Consider the following 20,025-nt stretch of genomic DNA (forward strand, 5'->3'; position numbering starts at 1 on the left):
TATTTATACCTCATCCAAAATCACTTCAAATGAAAACATGATCTGGTCATTATCTCATTGCTGTTTTCAGGACCTTGCAGTGTGCATACTGGTTGCAGCATTTCTATATTACAACAGTGGCTGTACTTCAAAAGTACTTTATTGGTTGTAAAGTAAAGTTATCCTTAGAGCAGAGAAAACCAAGAGGAGATTTGATCAAGGTGTTTAAAATCATGAATGGTTTAGATAGAGTTTCTAGTGGCTGAAGGGTCGATGACGAGGGGACACTGATTAAGGTGATTAGCAAAAGAACCAGAGGCCACATGAGGAAAAGCTTTTCTACACAGCGTGGTTTGGATTTGCAATGCATTACCTGATAGGGTGCTGGATACAGATTCAATAGAAGTCTTCAAAAGTGAATTAGATAAATACTTGAAAGAGAAAAATAGCAGGGATATGGGGAAAGAGTGGTGGGGGGGGGGGGAGGGGAATGGGATTAACTGGATTGCTCTTTGAATGAGCCAGCACAGATTCGAAGGGCCGCCTCCTGAAGCACTCTAGGATGTCCTGAAGCCGCGAAAGATGCTATGTAAGTGCAAGTTTGTCTGTCTTGCTTTATTGAAATTAATTCAAAGCCCTCATTAGGCAGAGTCTTGGTTCAAATCTTTATTGTAGCTGAGGCCCCAAATTTATCCATGTAGACCAGCCAATATGTACCAGGTCAAGGCAGATAATTTACTCGCATCTGGCATGGGGGTGTGTGTACATACTGTAAGTTATGTGCCTGCTGCAGTAGGAGCTAATATCTGAGCGGTGTTCGAGGAGCAGCCATTCATACATCAAGGTAAGCAGAACAGCTCTTGTACAAATTCAATTAAATATCACTCCGATGTGTATGCATTACTAGTAGGATACATGTACTCGTGCTGGTTTTTATGTGGTGTGCACTGTACTTGGCCACACGAACCTCGAAAAGGAAAACCAGTCACAAGTAAAAGCAAAGCATTGGAAATCTTGTTCATCTAAAGCTGCTGCTTATCCTGGTTTGTGTAGTGATTATTAACATCCCATTAGTCGGAGGTATTAAAAAAAAATAACACCCTATTAAGAGCATGTTTAGGCTTCTGTAAAACATTTGGAAAGAATTCCAGTTGCATTCAAAGTCAACTCTTGCTGAAAACTATCCAGAGTGATGTGGCATTTGAATGTGTTGTTTGCACAGCCCTGCTGTGCCGAGTCACTCTAACAACCAATTGAAAGCCCAGCTGCCTGTTGTTGGTAACTGGCTGTGATCTTTGCAATGATTTAAAGGTGATGCAAAGATACTCACTCCCCATGTACATCAAGTTCTGAAACTGACTGCATTGTTGTGACTTTATTCCGGTAACTAAGCTGGAATGAGCACTTTTTGAAAAAATGTAGTTGAGCTCAGAATGTGCTCTATAACTGATTTCAGTGTGCTGAAACTATGCATTCCCTTGCTCCCTGTGGGGTGTCTAATGGAAAATTATGCCTCAAATTTTGAACAAAAGCGGGCAGTAACTAGCTTGTAATTTTGCCATTGCAGTTACAAGGTTCACTACAGGTTCTGCCATATGTACAAGGTGTAATGTTGCCATCTGGTGGTAAAAAATTAGTAATACATTGACCAAATAATTCAGTTTGTGGTAAACTCCCCATTAAAGTGAAAACACTGCTGATTGTTGGTTGATGGTGCTGTGTTGAACCGATAAGTTGGATGTGAAGTTCAGTACATTTATTATCTGCATGAATTGGCATGCCTCAGCAAGGTTGAGTTTGTGAATAGTTTCCAATTTTCATTTTTTAATTATCTCAAAGTAATGGTTTCTTTCACAAACTTAGGTTACTTTGGTGAAAGATAAAAACAGGTGCTGTGCAAATGAGACACGCTTGTTTAAAAGCCTGGTTTTAGCATGCAATTTTGGGGATAATTGATGATCACCATGATTTGAACATGATTAAAGCAGGTTTAGCACTCGAGTGCGGATTAGAGACAATTTTCATGGAGCAGTATATGTGGGCTCCTCTTACCCACTTCCACTGCAGGTGTGGAGTGTGCTGGCTGCACACAGCAGGATGGCCCAGGTTCTCGGACGTGGCACTGGATGTCCTGGTGAAGAGGTACCTGCAAAAAGGTGGGGTGGGGGGAGGGGGGGAAAGCTACCCACCTCACTCTCCTGTCTCTCTTCCCTCCAGATGGTGCTGCTCTACCCCTGACTTCATCTCATTCCTTCCCCCGACCAAGGGGGACCGCTAACGAGGTGTCCATGGCCATGACCCTATAACGTCTCTGATAAGGTGCAGTAATATAGCACTGAGAATTTCCATGAAAAATGTTGATAGTTTTGGTGAAGGCTTGACAAAGTTATCCCATAAAGTTTTCTGATGTGTCTCTCGACCAAGATGCCATCTTGCGCTAAAGCCAGACTAAACCGACGTTGCATCTCAAGACCTCCATCTTGGCCACCTCAGACTCTTCAGCGCCTAAAGTAACGGGGGGGGGGGGGGGGGGGATTTTCACTGAAGATCTTACATTTGTATGAGGTTTCATGTACTTAAACCCTGTGTGCTGTTATTGGATATGATGCCTATATCGGCATGTGAAGTGTGTATCTATGAAAGATTGCTCCATATAATTATAATCTCTGCTCAGAAGAATTTAAGATTTCATAATTTCTTACTCCTAGTTTTATTATACAGAGACTGCTTAAAAAAGCATATTGATAATTCAGATATCAACTTCAATAACTGTATAAATCTCAGGCATCTGAATAAATAACCAGCACATTATGCAATGCCATGCAACAAAAGGCTGTCCTGACAAACTATGCAAATGCATTTCTAACAAACTGTCCGTGCCTGTTCCTCATACTGGTGCCCAATTTCACACTTGGGGATAAATTTTACACACATCCTATCGACAGGCAGAACCATTCATTCCTCTGTTTATGAATGATGGGTCATCAGGTAACAAGTAGCCAAACATCACCAAGTTACACAATGAACTAGTCTGCCATGTTTGGGGGAGTGGGGATTAATTGGGTAACGGCAAGCAAAAAGTGGCTGGTCATTTGGGGAGAATCCTGGAGTTGGTTCTGCGGTGCTCAGGAGTGGTCGTCTTACAAGATGAGAAGGGGGATTTAATAATGGGAAATGTGGAAATGGCTGAGACCTTAAACAATTATTTTGCTTCGGTCTTCACAGTGGAAGACACAAAAACCATGCCAAAAATTGCTGGTCACGGGAATGTGGAAGGGAGGACCTTGAGACTATCACTAGGGGGGTAGGGCTGAACAGGCTAATGGGACTCAAAGTAGACAAGTCACCTGGTCCTGATGAAATACATCCCAGGGTATTAGAGATGGCGGAAGTTATAGCAGATGCATTCGTTATAATCTAGCAAAATTCTCTGGACTCTGGCGAGGTACCAGCGGATTGGAAAGCAGTTAATGTGACGCCTCTGTTTAAAAAAAGGGGACAGACAAAAGGCAGGTAACGATAGGCCGGTTAGTTTAACATCTGTAGTGGGGAAAATGCTTGAAACTATCATTAAGGAAGAAATAGCGGGACATCTAGATAGGAATAGTACAATCATCAAGCAGACGGAGCATGGATTCATGAAGGGGAAATCATGTTTAACTAATTTACTAGAATTCTTTGAGGATATAACGAGCATGGTGGATAGAGGTGTACCGATGGATGTGGTGTATTTAGATTTCCAAAAGGCATTCGATAAGGTGCCACACAAAAGGTTACTGCAGAAGATAGAGGTACGCGGCGTCAGAGGAAATGTATTAGCATGGATAGAGAATTGGCTGGCGAACAGAAAGCAGAGAGTCGGGATAAATGGGTCCTTTTCGGGTTTGAAATCAGTGGTTAGTGGTGTGCCACAGGGATCGGTGCTGGGACCACAACTGTTTACAATATACATAGATGACCTGGAAGAGGGGACAGAGTGTAGTGTAACAAAATTTGCAGATGACACTAAGATTAGTGGGAAAGCGGGTTGTGTAGAGGACACAGAGAGGCTGCAAAGAGATTTGGATAGGTTAAGCGAATGGGCGAAGGTTTGGCAGATGGAATATAATGTCGGAAAGTGTGAGGTCATCCACCTTGGGGGAAAAAAAAGTTAAAGGGAATATTATTTGAATGGGGAGAAATTGCAACATGCTGAGGTGCAGAGGGACCTGGGGGTCCTTGTGCATGAATCCCAAAAAGTTAGTTTGCAGGTGCAGCAGGTAATCAGGAAGGCGAATGGAATGTTGGCCTTCATTGCGAGAGGGATGGAGTACAAAAGCAGGGAGGTCCTGCTGCAACTGTATAGGGTATTGGTAAGGCCGCACCTGGAGTACTGCGTGCAGTTTTGGTCACCTTACTTAAGGAAGGATATACTGGCTTTGGAGAGGGTACAGACACGATTGACTAGGCTGATTCCGGAGATGAGGGGGTTACCTTATAATGATAGATTGAGTAGACTGGGTCTTTACTCGGAGTTCAGAAGGATGAGGGGTGATCTTATAGAAACATTTAAAATCATGAAAGGGGAGGCTCGAACTAGGGGGCACAGCCTCAAAATACGGGGGAGTCAATTTAAAACCGAGTTGAGAAGGAATTTCTTCTCCCAGAGGGTTGTGAATCTGTGGAATTCTCTGCCTAAGGAAGCAGTTGAGGCGAGCTCATTGAATGTATTCAAATCACAGATAGATAGATTTTTAACCAATAAAGGAATTAAGGGTTATGGGGAGCGGGCGGGTAAGTAGAGCTGAGTCCACGGCCAGATCAGCCATGATCTTATTGAATGGCGGAGCAGGCTCAAAGGGCTAGATGGCCTACTCCTGTTCCTAATTCTTATAAGAGCCCCTATATTTTTTTTACGAGACAGTGATATTAAATACTACGTATGTAAGCTGGTGTCAGATCTGCTCAGGGTGCTGTGCAATTGCTGCTGCTTCTTAGTCGGTCCCTCGCATCGAGGATGACTTGCTTCCACACCAAAATGAAGATGCCTGTGTGTGGATTCTTTTAACGTGTAGTGGCCGTTGCATACCAGCTACCACATGAGCTTGACCGAGCTAGGTCTTGGTCCAGGGGCAAGGATTAGCCAGGGCGACTGGAGACCAGTTCTGCTGCACGATCCTAGTGCGCATACATATCCCAGTGTGGGCTGGCCCATGCTGCCCCATGTCGTTCTGCAATCTCTCGTCGTTCCTTTGCCCCAACCTTGCTGTACCTGCCCGCACTCCAATCACCGACCTGGATTATGGTGATGGCCAATCCAGTCGCCCTCTTCACAGCCATTGCCCTGCACCCGGCCACGCCGCTCCTTGTAAGGCCCCGACCTCCCGCTGGTCGTGCAATTGCATGGCCCTAACGTCACCCCGTGCAATAATAATTAATTTCTAATAATACTTTTTAAATGTAGCAAAGTGTCCCATGACAATTCAGTTGATTAGATTCAATAAGGAGGGAAATTAGAGGTGGTGGCGGCTTATTGTGTGGTTTTAAGGAGGCTTTTGTAAGGTGTAGACATGGAGAGGTCTTAAAGGTGGGACAGAATGACCATTGTCACATGATGGAATGGAAAACGTGCATTTGATGATTTGAGCAGAAATGTAGAGTTGGAGAAGGCTGTTGGAGGAATTTATAGACGGGGATAGGGATAGAGTGTTATGCCACAAGAGGCTAAAGTAATTCAATCTGTTGTACTGTAACTGATCAGTGTGTGCAGAATTTGTGCCAAATATATATGTGCCCAATGCACTAGTTTATATGCAATCTTCAGTATAATATGAAATAATGTATGTTGTATTCTGGTTACATAAGAACATATTTTTGTTAACTACATGTATCAACTGTCTTAAAACACTAGCCTGATTGATTCTTGTGATTAAAAAGTAAACAAAGATTGAAATACGATTGTGCAACATACTTCTACTAATAATAACTATTACTCACCCCTTCAATAGTGGAAATACTCGTCAAGGGACTCTAACAGGGCCTTAGTGAGGCCTCACCTGGAATATTGTGTTCAGTTTAGGTCTCCTAAGCTGAGGAAGGACATTCTTGCTATTGAGGGAGTGCAGTGAAGGTTCACCAGACTGATTCCAGGAATGACTGGACTGTCACATGAGGAGAGACTAGATCAACTGGGCCTTTATTCACTGGAGTTTAGAAGGATGAGAGGGGATCTCATAGCGTGTAAGATTCTGATGAGACTGGACAGGTTAGATGCGGGAAGAATGTTCTCGATGTTGGGGAAGTGCAGAACCAGGGGACATAGTCTTAGGATAAGGGGTAAGCTATTTAGGACTGAGATGAGGAGAAACTTCTTCACTCAGAGAATTGTTAACCTGTGGAATTCCCTGCCGCAGAGAGTTGTTGATGCCAGTTCATTGGATATATTCAAGAGGGAGTTAGATATGGCCCTTATGGCTAAAGGGATCAAGGGGTATGGAGAGAATGATCAGCAATGATCTTATCGAATGGTGGTGCAGGCTCGAAGGGCCGAATGGCCTACTCCTGCACCTATTTTCTATGATATAGTGCAAAGGTGGGTAAATGAAGCTAAGTATAGATCATCCATGATCAAAGTGAATAGCAGAACAGGCTTGAGGAGCTGATTGATTGTTCCTATATGTCAGTGGCTAAGGATTAGCTATTCTCGATTGTGTGTGTTAATTCAGCCTCAGAAGTGGACGGAATTAACACTTGGAGACTTCACATTACCTTGCTTATGATACATCCCAACACATTTCTGCCATTCCCATTTCTTCCTACAATGGCATGCTCTGGTTTAAAGAAAGCAAGACTTGCATTTATATAGTGCTTTTCTCCATCTCAGTATGTCCCAAAGCACTTCAGGGTTAGCTGTAATGAATCAAATAATGGTTCATCCAATCAAGTCGATAGCTGCGTGTCCCTCCTGTCTAAACTAGTGTGCTCGGGGTACGCCCTATGATTTTTAACGATTACATCAAGCAAGCCAACAACCTAAGTTTCTCCCACCTCCATGACCTGCACCACAGATGGAAGGATCAGAATTCTAGTAAGTGAAGGAATATTGTTTTACATAGTATTGTGTCATAGTCTAAGTTTATTGAGTTAGATTGCAGTACAAGCGCCCCTGAACCAAACTTTAAGCACTGCCCCCTGCCCACGCACACACAGACTTACAGATGTTTGTGTTGCGATACATGTGCAATTAAAACGTGCATTTATCACAAAACAAAACAAATAAAAACAGAAAAGGACAAACAAGCAGCACTATGTTGTCCGTTTTGTGTGCTGCATAAACTCTAATTACAGCCTCACATTTTAATTTACTGTAATCTTTTTGCATCGGTTGAAGGAAGGTCTTCCAGTCACATTGCAGTTTTGTTGTAGAGGAAGCTAGGGGGATGTGAAATAAATTGTACGGTTTCGGAAGCCTGGCTAAAACTTTCCAAGCCAAGTGTTGCACCACAGGTGCAGCTCTTGTCTCCTGATTGAGTCAGCCTCTCTTCAGATGGTATTAAAATTACACAACCATTGCACCATATGAATCCAAATAAAGTTAACATGTACAGGATACAGATGGTGCTGAACAAAACGATTACCAAGCAGTAACATTATCATCTGCAATCAGGCTTGGAAAGTTTGGTTTCAAATTTAGACTAGAAACATAGAAAATAGGTGCAGGAGCAGGCCATTCAGCCCTTCTAGCCTGCACCGCCATTCAATGAGTTCATGGCTGAACATGAAACTTCAGTACCCACTTCCTGCTTTCATGCCATACCCCTTGATCCCCCGAGTAGTAAGGACTTCATCTAACTCCCTTTTGAATATATTTAGTGAATTGGCCTCAACTACTTCCTGTGGTAGAGAATTCCACAGGTTCACCACTCTCTGGGTGAAGAAGTTTCTCCTTATCTCGGTCCTAAATGGCTTACCCCTTATCCTTAGACTGTGACCCCTGGTTCTGGACATCCCCAACATTGGGAACATTCTTCCTGCATCCAACCTGTCCAAACCCGTCAGAATTTTAAACGTTTCTATGAGGTCCCCTCTCACTCTTCTGAACTCCAGTGAATACAAGCCCAGTTGATCCAGTCTTTCTTGATAGGTCAGTCCCACCATCCCGGGAATCAGTCTGGTGAATCTTCGCTGCACTCCCTCAATAGCAAGAATGTCCTTCCTCAAGTTAGGAGACCAAAACTGTACACAATACTCCAGGTGTGGCCTCACCAAGGCCCTGTACAACTGTAGCAACACCTCCCTGCCCCTGTACTCAAATCCCCTCGCTATGAAGGCCAACATGCCATTTGCTTTCTTAACCGCCTGCTGTACCTGCATGCCAACCTTCAATGACTGATGTACCATGACACCCAGGTCTCGTTGCACCTTCCCTTTTCCTAATCTGTCACCATTCAGATAATAGTCTGTCTCTCTGTTTTTACCACCAAAGTGGATAACCTCACATTTATCCACATTATACTTCATCTGCCACGCATTTCCCCACTCACTTAACCTATCCAAGTCACTCTGTAGCCTCATAGCATCCTCCTCGCAGCTCACACTGCCACCCAACTTAGTGTAATCCGCAAATTTGGAGATACTACATTTAATCCCCTCGTCTAAATCATTAATGTACAATGGAAACAGCTGGGGCCCCAGCACAGAACCCTGCGGTACCCCACTAGTCACTGCCTGCCATTCCGAAAAGTACCCATTTACTCCTACTCTTTGCTTCCTGTCTGACAACCAGTTCTCAATCCACGTCAGCACACTACCCCCAATCCCATGTGCTTTAACTTTGCACATTAATCTCCTGTGTGGGACCTTGTCGAAAGCCTTCTGAAAGTCCAAATATACCACATCAACTGGTACTCCTTTGTCCACTTTATTGGAAACATCCTCAAAAAATTCCAGAAGATTTGTCAAGCATGATCTCCCTTTCACAAATCCATGCTGACTTGGACCTATCATGTCACCATTTTCCAAATGCGCTGCTATGACATCCTTAATAATTGATTCCATCATTTTACCCACTACTGAGGTCAGGCTGACCGGTCTATAATTCCCTGCTTTCTCTCTCCCTCCTTTTTTAAAAAGTGGGGTTACATTGGCTACCCTCCACTCGATAGGAACTGATCCAGAGTCAATGGAATGTTGGAAAATGACTGTCAATGCATCCGCTATTTCCAAGGCCACCTCCTTAAGTACTCTGGGATGCAGTCCATCAGGCCCTGGGGATTTATCGGCCTTCAATCCCATCAATTTCCCCAACACAATTTCCCGACTAATAAAGATTTCCCTCAGTTCCTCCTCCTTAATAGACCTTCTGACCACTTTTATATCCGGAAGGTTGTTTGTGTCCTCCTTCGTGAATACTGAACCAAAGTACTTGTTCAATTGGTCTGCCATTTCTTTGTTCCCCGTTATGACTTCCCCTGATTCTGACTGCAGGGGACCTACGTTTGTCTTTACTAACCTTTTTCTCTTTACATACCTATAGAAACTTTTGCAATCCGCCTTAATGTTCCCTGCAAGCTTCTTCTCGTACTCCATTTTCCCTGCCCTAATCAAACCCTTTGTCCTCCTCTGCTGAGTTCTCCCAGTCCCCAGGTTCGCTGCTATTTCTGGCCAATTTGTATGCCATTTCCTTGGCTTTAATACTATCCCTGATTTCCCTAGATAGCCACGGTTGAGCCACCTTCCCTTTTTTATTTTTACGCCAGACAGGAATGTACAATTGTTGTAATTCATCCATGCGGTCTCTAAATGTCTGCCATTGCCCATCCACAGTCAACTCCTTAAGTATCATTAGCCAATCTATCTTAGCCAATTCATGCCTCATACCTTCAAAGTTACCCTTCTTTAAGTTCTGGACCATGGTTTCTGAATTAACTGTTTCATTCTCCATCCTAATGCAGAATTCCACCATATTATGGTCACTCTTCCCCAAGGGGCCTCGCACAATGAGATTGCTAATTAATCCTCTCTCATTACACAACACCCAGTCTAAGATGGCCTCCCCCCTAGTTGGTTCCTCGACATATTGGTCTAGAAAACCATCCCTTATGCATTCCAGGAAATCCTCCTCCACCGTATTGCTTCCAGTTTGGCTAGCCCAATCTATGTGCATATTAAAGTCACCCATGACAACTGCTGCACCTTTATTGCATGCACTCCTAATTTCCTGCTTGATGTCCTCCCCAACATCACTACTACTGTTTGGAGGTCTGTACACAACTCCCACTAACGATTTTTGCCCTTTGGTGTTCTGCAGCTCTACCCATATAGATTCCACATCATCCAAGTTAATGTATTTCCTAACTATTGCATTAACCTCCTCTTTAACCAGCAATGCTACCCCACCTCCTTTTCCTTTTATTCTATCCTTCCTGAATGTTGAATACCCCTGGATGTTGAGTTCCCAGCTCTGATCATCCTGGAGCCACGTCTCCGTAATCCCAATCACATCATATTTGTTAACATCTATTTGCACAGTTAATTCATCCACCTTATTGCGGATACTCCTTGCATTAAGACACAAAGCCTTCAGGCTTGCTTTTTTAACACCCTTTGATCTTCTAGAATTTTGCTGTACAGTGGCCCTTTTTGTTCTTTGCCTTGGGTTTCTCTGCCCTCCACTTTTCCTCATCTCCTTTCTGTCTTTTGCTTTTGCCTCATTTTTGTCTCCCTCTGTCTCCCTGTATAGGTTCCCATCCCCCTGCAATATTAGTTTAACTCCTCCCCAACAGCACTAGCAAACACTCCCCCTAGGACATTGGTTCCGGACCTGCCCAGGTGCAGACCGTCCGCTTTGTACTGGTCCCACCTCCCCCAGAACCGGTTCCAATGCCCCAAGAATTTGAATCCCTCCCTGCTGCACCACTGCTCAAGCCATGTATTCATCTGCGCTATCCTGCGATTCCTACTCTGACTAGCACGTGGCACTGGTAGCAATCCCGAGATTACTACTTTTGAGTAGTTATTTAGTATTAAATTAACATTGCACCCTTCCCCAATCCCAAACACTAACCTGGCCATTTCCCACATACTAGGGCTGATTTGAACCGAGCCTGCCTGGTGGAAACTTGGCGGGAGGGGAGTTAAAATGGCTGGAGTGACTTTCCCGCAGTACGGCATCGACACGGCCTTAGAGCTGCAAGGATCCTAAATAATCATCAGTCTGTCATAAGAACATAATAGGAGCAGGCATTTGGCCCCTCGCGCCTACTCTGCCATTCAATACGATCATGACTGATCTGATCTTGGCCTAAACTCCACTTTCCTGCCCCCCCCCCCCCCAATAGTTCAAAAATCTGTCTGCCTATCTCCACCTTAAATATATTCAATGACCCAGCCTCCACAGCTTTCTGGGGTAGAGAATTCCAAAGATTCATGACCCTCAGAAGAAATTCCTCCTCATCTCCATTTTTAACAGGTAACCCCTTAGTCTGAAACTATGCCCCCTAGTTCTAGATTCCCCCATCAAGCCCCCTCAAAATCTTATACGTTTCAATAAGACAACCTTTCTTAAGAAAACCTCTTCTCAGGAATCAACCTAGTGAACCTTCTCTGAACAGCCTCCAATGCAAGTATATTTCTCTTTAAATAAGGAGACCAAAACTGTACGCAGTACTCCAGGTGTGGTCTTACCAACAGTTGTAGCAGGACTTCCCTGCTTTTATACTCCATCTCCTTTGCAATAAAGGCCAACATTCCATTTGCCTTCCTGATTACTTGCTGTACCGCATACTAACTTTGTGTTTCATGCACAAGGACCCCCAGATCCCACTGTACCGCAGCATTTTGTAATCTCTCCCCATTTAAATTGTGTTTTATTTTTCCGACCAAAGTGGATAACATCACATTTTCCTACATTATACTCCATCTGCCAAATTTTTGCCCACTCACAGCCTCTCTATATCTCTTTGCGTTCTCCTCAAAACTTGCTTTCCCACCTATCTTTGTATCAGCAAATTTGGCTACATTTGGTCCCTTCATCCAAGTCATTAATACAGATTGTAAATAGTTGAGGCCCCAGCACCCTGTGACACCCCACTAGTTACAGTTTGCCAACCTGAAAATGATCCATTTATCCCGACTCTCTGTTTTCTGTTAGTTAGCCAATCTTCTATCCATGCTAACCGTGAACTTTTATCTTGTGCAGTAACTTTTTATTTGGCACCTTATCAAATGCCTTCTGGAAATCCAAATACATAACATCTACTTTATCCACCCTGCTCATTACATCCTCAAAGAACTCCAGCAAATTTGTCAAACATGATTTCCCTTTCATAAAACCATGCTGGCTCTGCTTAATTGAATTATACTTTTCCAAATGTCCCGCTACTGCTTCCTTAATAATGGACACCAGCATTTTCCTAACGACAGATGTTAGTCTAACTGGTCTATAATTTCCTGCTTTTTGTCTGTCTCCTTTTAGGGGCGTTACATTTGCAGTTTTCCAATCCGCTGGGACTGTAGAGTTGCAAAATTCGTGGGAGAAACCCCCCCCCCCAAAATGTTTGGACTCATTGGAAAGGAAATTTAATTTGGAACTATCTACCAGAACGTTTAAGATCCTAAACTGCACATGGATGAAACTACAAACTTTAATCGAATTTGGGATTTTACAAGGCAGATTGGGTCTGTGTGGGCAGGGCTAAGAACTAAAGGAACTATCCTTCAAAGAAGCCAATTTAAGTATTGAAGCTGTCTGGGGTATTGAAGCTAAAGCAAATTGTCTGGAGAATTATGGATACTTGAAAACCCTTCTCCCCAGGAGACATTAACATAGCAGCAATTAACCCAGAGATAGCTAACCATCATCCTGATCTGGAAAACCATTCCAGCACATACATAACAATGGCACATCCAGCCCGCATGGAAAACCCAAGCACAGACAGACATTGCAAATAACAAAGCTAATATTTCCATCAAGAAAACAGATTTAAAAGATCGACATATCCGAGACAGGTTAACATTTAATGGGCCCGCCAAAATATGACAAAGAAATGTCAAGCCCGCCAAAATTAAACAAAGACTCAGGGCTGATTTGGCACGAAGATTAGAACAGTTTCAAAGGTATAACTGGGCCCTGCTTTAACAAAGTTTATGCAATGCTATGCATCAGAGGGAGAAAGGAGAGAGGCCACCGCAGCAGTTTTAACAAGCCTCGACGTCCTGCAACTGCAAAGGAAGAACATTACTATCGTGGCAGCAACCGACCACAGCCAATGTGGTATCACCAAAACCACCGCGATCGACCAACTTCGAAAACAAAACTCCGCAAGGAAGAAACCGAAGAATTGAAAGTTTCCACTCTACAACTGAACACCAACAGGTGAAAACGTTACCTAAAGAGACTTCGAACCTATTTCTAACGAAAGTGGGTACTTACCCCATTATTCCAAAACGTGCCCTACCGCATCAGCGGACACCACTCAACTGAAGATTGCGCAGTAAGAAGTTTTCTACGACGTTCGGGGTAGGCAAGCAGAACTTATAGAATCCAGTGAACCCCGAAACACCACCAACTACCAGTTAAGGATTGGTGAGCATAATCCCGGTTTGCCCTGGAGTTTAACTAGTCAGTGTTAGGCATTGGGAGGTAGGTGGTGTATTATTCACTGTAACCCCTTTGAATGTGTGATGTACTGTTCTTTACTTGAGTGATTATAAGTTTGACATTGTATTTTCTTGCCTTTAATAAAACCAAAGTTCTTTTGCACCAAACCAGTTGTGCCTTGCACTTTATCACATCCCCCAAATAAATCCAGAGTCTAGAACCCAGGGAGTGGGAGCGATTCGAACCGCTCAGAAGGTCCTCGCCAGAATCCAATGCATCCACTATCTCTGCAGCCACTTCTCTTAAGACCCTACGATGCAGGCCATCAGGTCCAGGGGACTTGTTCACCTTTAGTCCCATTAGTTTGCCTCGTCCTTTTTCTCGAAGTGCTAGTGATTGTTTTAAGTTGCCCCCTTCCAATAGCCCCTTTATTATCAATTATTGGGATGCTTTTAGTGTCTTCTACCATGAAGATCGATACTAAATATTTGTTCAAAGTCTCTGTGATTTCCGTTTCCCATTAATTCCCCAGTCTCGTCCTCTAAGGGACCAATGTTTACTTCAGCTACTCCCTTCCTTTTTATATACCTGTAGAAGCTCTGCACGTCTGTTTTTATATTTCTTGCTAGTTTACTCTCATAATCTATCTTCTCTCTTAATTATTTTTTTGTCATCCTTTGCTGGTTTCTAAAAATGTCCTAATCCTCTGGCCTTCCACTAATCTTAGCAACATTGTATGCCTGTTGCCAGATATGTGTGCATGTAATCTTCAACCTTTTCCTGGGTACTTACAAAATGAAAATGTTGTGATCATACTACTAAATAGTACCTGCCAAGTGTCATTCCAAACTTAGATAACCATCAAAACATATAGAAGTACCAAAGACCAGCAATGAGAAAAAAAATGGTAAAAGTTTACAGTCTAAAATCTGATAAATGAAAGCAATTGGGTGTCAAAATAAAAGTACAATATACAACGAGCAGTGAAAAACTCGAATAAGGAAATAGACAAGAGCATATATACTGTAGCTACAATTTGGCATATAGTCACTGCAGTATGAAGACTAACCACCGCTAACCATCAACACAGAACTACAAACCCTGGTTGTAATAGTCACATACAAAAAAGTGGTTCAGAGTTTGTTGCTCCTTTTTAACCCATCCCATTTAAACAGCAAGGCGAGGAACACAAACGTGACAGCCGGCAAACATCCACGATGTCATCCATCCCCAGTGTGCCAGGTCTCAGGGTCCAACTGACAATGAGGCTCTCCGTGGATTTAAAATGGTCAGTAGAATACAACCTTTAAAAAAAATAAAGCTCTCAACCCACCATGCTATACTTAACATTGTCAGCAAAGGCAGAGTTTTTAAAAAGTTTAAATTTTTTATTCCCTGCAAAAACCACATTTTAAAGGTTGCCAGGACAGATAGGCAGGTTAGAAGCCCAAACTCATCAAAATTGATCCTTGGAACAAAGCATTTTGTTCATGTACTGTAGCTTAAAAAAATGTATAAAGCACAGGCCCTGAATTACCTGGAGACTTGCATGTCATCGGGCCCATTTTATGGTGCACTGGTCCTATGAAATGATGCCGTGACTTAGGTCATTACTTATACGACATCAAAATTTCCAGAGACTTTTGCACCTTCAGTGTCCCTCACTGAAACAGTTAATTACCACAGCTCCATCCCCAGCATTACAATCAATGGTGATCATAATTGTACTGAATTAATGCTACTTTGATCACCACTGGTGACCTGGCAGCAGCGTGGGTTACGTCAAGAGAAAACTGCAAAATTTCATGAGAACTTCAACAATCTCAAAGGCACTGGCTTATTAAGCGTTAAACGACATTAATGGTAATATATTTAGTTGAATAAAATCACCTTAACCACACTACATCCCTTGATAATTTTGTGTTAATGTTACTTTACTAATAATCCAGAGAATCCGAGTTCAAATCCCATCATCTCAGTTTGAGAAATTAACTTCAGTTTAAAAATACCGTTACCAGTAAAAGTGTCAGAAGTGAAGCTGTCAGATTATTGTAAACATCCAACTGGTTCACCAACGTCCTTTTCCTGGTCTGGCCTATATGTGACTCCAGTCCCTTGGTTAACTCTTAACTGCCCTCTGAAGTGACCTAGCAAGGTACTCAGTTGTATGAAAAAGGTGGCCTTCTCCAGGGCTGGAGTAGCAGCAGGATTACCTGCTGTAGGTCTCTGCTGGGGAGAGCAGATGCTGGGGTTGGAGTGGAGCCGCACTATTGAAGACACTGACTGGGCAACAGATCTCCAGGTTTCTCTTCCCGATCAGACTCTTCGGAGTCCACGGCAGATCCTCCATCCTCGACTTCGGGCATCTGGAACCCGGTGGTGTTCTTGGTCATCTCCTGGCAGTTCTTTGCCACTGATTGCATAGGAGCTCGTCCTTACAGATGGCACCGTTTAGCATTGTGGGATCAATCTGATTTGCCGCAATGCTTTATTAAAATCCTAATGCCAACACCGGATGGGACAGTACTGCTTCAATTCAAAACAAAGGACTAAAGGGGAAGTAGAGTGGATGGAAATGAGGGGCTTGTGATTTACTGGTATGTACTCCCAGCCTGTGCTAAACTGGAAAATCTCACCCTTGGGCCTACTCTTCAGAGACAACAGCCAGCGTTTTGTGCAACTCTCCTAGCTTCATGCCAGAGGAATTTGCTTCCCAGAATCTTATTTCCAGGATAAAATGGCCACATTACCCAACTGTATCGGATTCCTCTTCCATCCTTCCAGTACAGGAGCACAATAAGCCGAACCAGTTCCAGTTCTAACCCACCAATGAGTCATTTAGCTTTTTAAATGTTCAAATCCCGTAATTAAAATGGGATGTTTTCTCATGGGTTTATTGGCATGTTTGGAAGATACAACACTGAACGAATGTAAATACATATTGCTAGCTGCAGACCTTACATATGCAAAAGTGTTCTACTTTAAAACCCTCAACTTTGCACATCTCCAAAGTACACACTTTACTGTAAAAGGATGCTGGTTAAATAATTTCATATCTAGATTTGTTTGAATATGAAATAGGCCAATGTCTTAATAAATACACAAAGTACCGTGGTGTCACTACACCAAGAATACTGCAACAGCCACACAATGCACCCAGTTAAAATAATTTTAATGCACGATACGGCAGTGGAATAAACTGAGCTGAAAGTTTAGTGGCATTTTCCTTCCACGAGATGAATTACCAACAAAATGTCACCCAGTGAGGTCTGTGCTCAGCAGTTATAACACACTGTCCCTCATTTTTAAGAGACTCCCACGACATAGATCCATTCACACACCAGAGCTTTCCTAAAATAAAGAATTTATTGGAAAACAATTGTATTTCATTAATCAGTCTACAGTCCTTCCAGAACAAACTTGGATATGCAAACGTTCACGGGAGTCAGTGCATTCTCTTCCACAATATAATAGGTGTGTGTAGCACAACAAACAGGAGATAAAAACATTTTACAAATCAGAATATTTGATAACACAAAACTGTTTGAAACCTATAGAAAATTGAAATACTACGGATCGGTATTACAGTTCCCAAATGTGAGGGGGGAGTGGGAAGGGAAGGGGGGCAGGCAGAAACCACAACAGTCTGTACAGTAGTAATGGCACTTCCAAATAGAGCATGCAGCTTATTTTAAATTGCTAGACAGTCAATTGCCCAACATGTGCAGTCTCGGCCTATCAGCTTCACAGAAGCAGTGGTACAGTGACCCCGTCAGCTGTCAATGCGGTCCTCGGTTGTACAGTGTTTTTGGCACTTGCAGTAGTGATTGCTTCTCGTGTGTCTGGGAGACCACAAGAGCCCTCATTCAGGCAGCTTCATTCTTCGTCACAGCAAACCTGGAAACACAAAATATTTCAGGCTGAGTTATAGTCTGAGTAGCACATAATCGAGGATTGACTGGTTTATCATAAACACACAGACGTGACGTGGAGGCCAATCCAAGGTGCTGAATTTAAGGCATTTGTAGTGGTAAAAGGAGCCAGATTTCAGGGTGTGTCTGGCATCTTCTTGCCACTCTAAACAAGATCTTAGCAGCATTACCGAGACTTACTCCAATCAGAATAGCCACCATTTGTATTAAGGCTGTCAACCAAGCCCAGCGAACAGGTTCTGAGTATCAAAGGTAGTGCCAGCATAACCCAGAAATTTGCCAAATACACCCACAATGCTGGAGATATTCAGTGAGCTCTAAAGGGGAGCACTGTATGAAATTGCACCTTCCAACATTGCTCAGTAAGACCAGTCGCGTGCTACAAAACCCACGACACAACAAAACCCACAACCTATTTATGCTCACTATCTACTAAAGCTGCAACTCGCCTAAAGTCCTGAGTTTGGAACAATAAGCAAGCTTTTGCTATGCATTACATTCTAACAAGTCACCTTAACAAAGGGATGATCCAGGAGTTGACTGGATGTCCAGCGGTGCTTTGGATCACTCTCCAGGCAATGAGAGAGGAAGTCTTTTCCTTCTGGGCTCAATCTCTCTGGGATGGGAGGCTTGTTCCCCATTCCCACCTTGTACATTATTTGGAAGTTATGTTCATACTCATGCCACGGCCTCTAAAATTGTAAAAACAAAGCATTTACATTATTTCTTTCCAGTTCAGAAACTTCAGAAAATAGTGCTTCAATACAAAGGTTTATTACAATGAAAGGTTTGCACTGTTTCACTCATTAAAACAAATTGTATACTAAGGTTCTAGACTGAGATCACACAACACTTCCTCTATCTGCAATCCCAAGTTTTGACGTACACACTTCCATGGTACATGGCTAAATTTCAATTGCGTGTTTGCTAGTCATAGCGTTTGTGTGGAATAATACATTTTCCTTCAGGTAAATACCCTTTCTCTCGATAAAATGTTTTTAAAAATCCAGTGTCTAAATTTGACGATCAGTGCTGCAAGGCTACAGAAAAGGCTCAGAGTATTGCGATGTATTGCTAGGGTGATGCAATACAAAACAAAAAGCATTATGATGTCCTGAAACAAGACCTTGGATAGGCTTCATCCAGTTTTGGTCCCCCACACATAGTGGCTGATATAAAGGCCCTGTAAAGTATTCAGAGGAGGGACATTAGACTGATAGATAGTTTAAATACGATTCACAACCACAATAGGCTTAGATAGCTAGATCTTTTTTACTCTGGATAAATATAGACTTTAGGGAAATTTGACTGAGGTATTTAAAATAATGAAGGAACTGGCCGGTATCTGGACAGAAAGACTAATTGACTTGCACAGATCAGGGAGAATCAAGGGATGCGCGTATAAGTTACACAAGCACTGAACTAGGTTTGAGGTCAGAGGGTCCCTGACCTTTCGTGCAGTGTGGATTTACTGCAAACGTTCAGAATGGAGCTGGACAAGCTCCTGACCCAGGCTGATGTTACTGAGTGCAAAAGGTAGGTGAGATGTTAGTTGTCCCTGCAACTTGTTTTCATCACTTTGTGGGTTAGAGAGAAATTTCCCAGATTTTTCCCCCTTGAATTGTCCCTCCCTGCAGATTACATGACTGAGAGTGGATGGGAAGCTATGGGGGGGGGGTTTAAACAAGACTGTCTGGAACAGGCTCAATGGACGAGCCGGTCTTTTCCGGTCTGTCGGTTTTGTATGTTCATCATTTTTAAACAGGTAAGTAAATGGGGATATGAAAACATTGAAAAGAGGAATCCAGGGTCAACAAGCAGATATTTGAATGATACTTGCGGAAACATTCAATTAATTGAAGAGGTTGCTGAAGAAGCCACGGCAAAAATAATCTCGTCTGGCACTTCAAGGGTGGGTAAAAGAGTAAAAGTTGCACTGCAAATAATATATTCAAACAAATGCACCAAACGGTGTAAAGGGACGATGTCATGATAGCACCCACAAGTGCTCGATTAATAGAGTGGCTGGAGCTGAACAAACACAATTGATTTACAATAAACTGAACAAGGTATGTAGGTACTGATGTGCAGTCACAGCGGGATCCTGCCCCACTTTACTGTATCCCATGGTATGCGGAGGTTGAGAGAGGCCGGGAATGTTGCTGTTATTTAAGCAGCTCCCTTTAGAAAGGATGAACTTGCATTTATACAGCACCATTCACCTTCTCAGAACGGCCAACAAATTTGGAAATGTAGTCATTATTGTTACGGCAACAAATGGGGCAGCCAAATATGTACGCAACAAGGTCCCACAAACAGCACTGAGGTGAATGACCAGACAATTGGTGTTTTTTTTGAGTGAAGGAGGAATGCTGGTAAGGCCACCGGCAAAACTGCTCAGCGAATGGTGCCATGGGACCTTATACAACAAACAGCACAAGCTGATGGGGCCTTGATTTAAGGTCTCCTCTAAAAGACCACACTTTTCACAATGCAGTAATCCCAGTGCTGCATTTAACTAACTGCCGAGCCTGT

The 20,025-nt window shown here is 43.0% G+C and overlaps 1 protein-coding gene across 3 annotated transcripts in view; it reads right to left on the bottom strand.

Annotated features, from left to right (window-relative positions):
* Nucleotides 1–16,905: 16,905 nt before the first annotated feature.
* Nucleotides 16,906–20,025, bottom strand: part of map3k4 (mitogen-activated protein kinase kinase kinase 4) — a 259,054-nt gene continuing 255,934 nt past the window's right edge. For all 3 annotated transcript variants that reach the window (XM_070890163.1, XM_070890164.1, XM_070890165.1), the window contains 2 exons: nt 18,003–18,182; nt 16,906–17,455 (listed from right to left, as the gene is read on the bottom strand). In XM_070890163.1, the coding sequence (XP_070746264.1) occupies nt 17,435–17,455; nt 18,003–18,182 (201 nt within the window). In that variant the 3' untranslated portion in view covers nt 16,906–17,434. The remainder of the gene's footprint in view (nt 17,456–18,002; nt 18,183–20,025) is intronic.

This window comes from Pristiophorus japonicus, chromosome 9 (assembly GCF_044704955.1).
Source record: "Pristiophorus japonicus isolate sPriJap1 chromosome 9, sPriJap1.hap1, whole genome shotgun sequence".
NCBI classification, from domain to species: Eukaryota; Metazoa; Chordata; class Chondrichthyes; family Pristiophoridae; genus Pristiophorus; species Pristiophorus japonicus.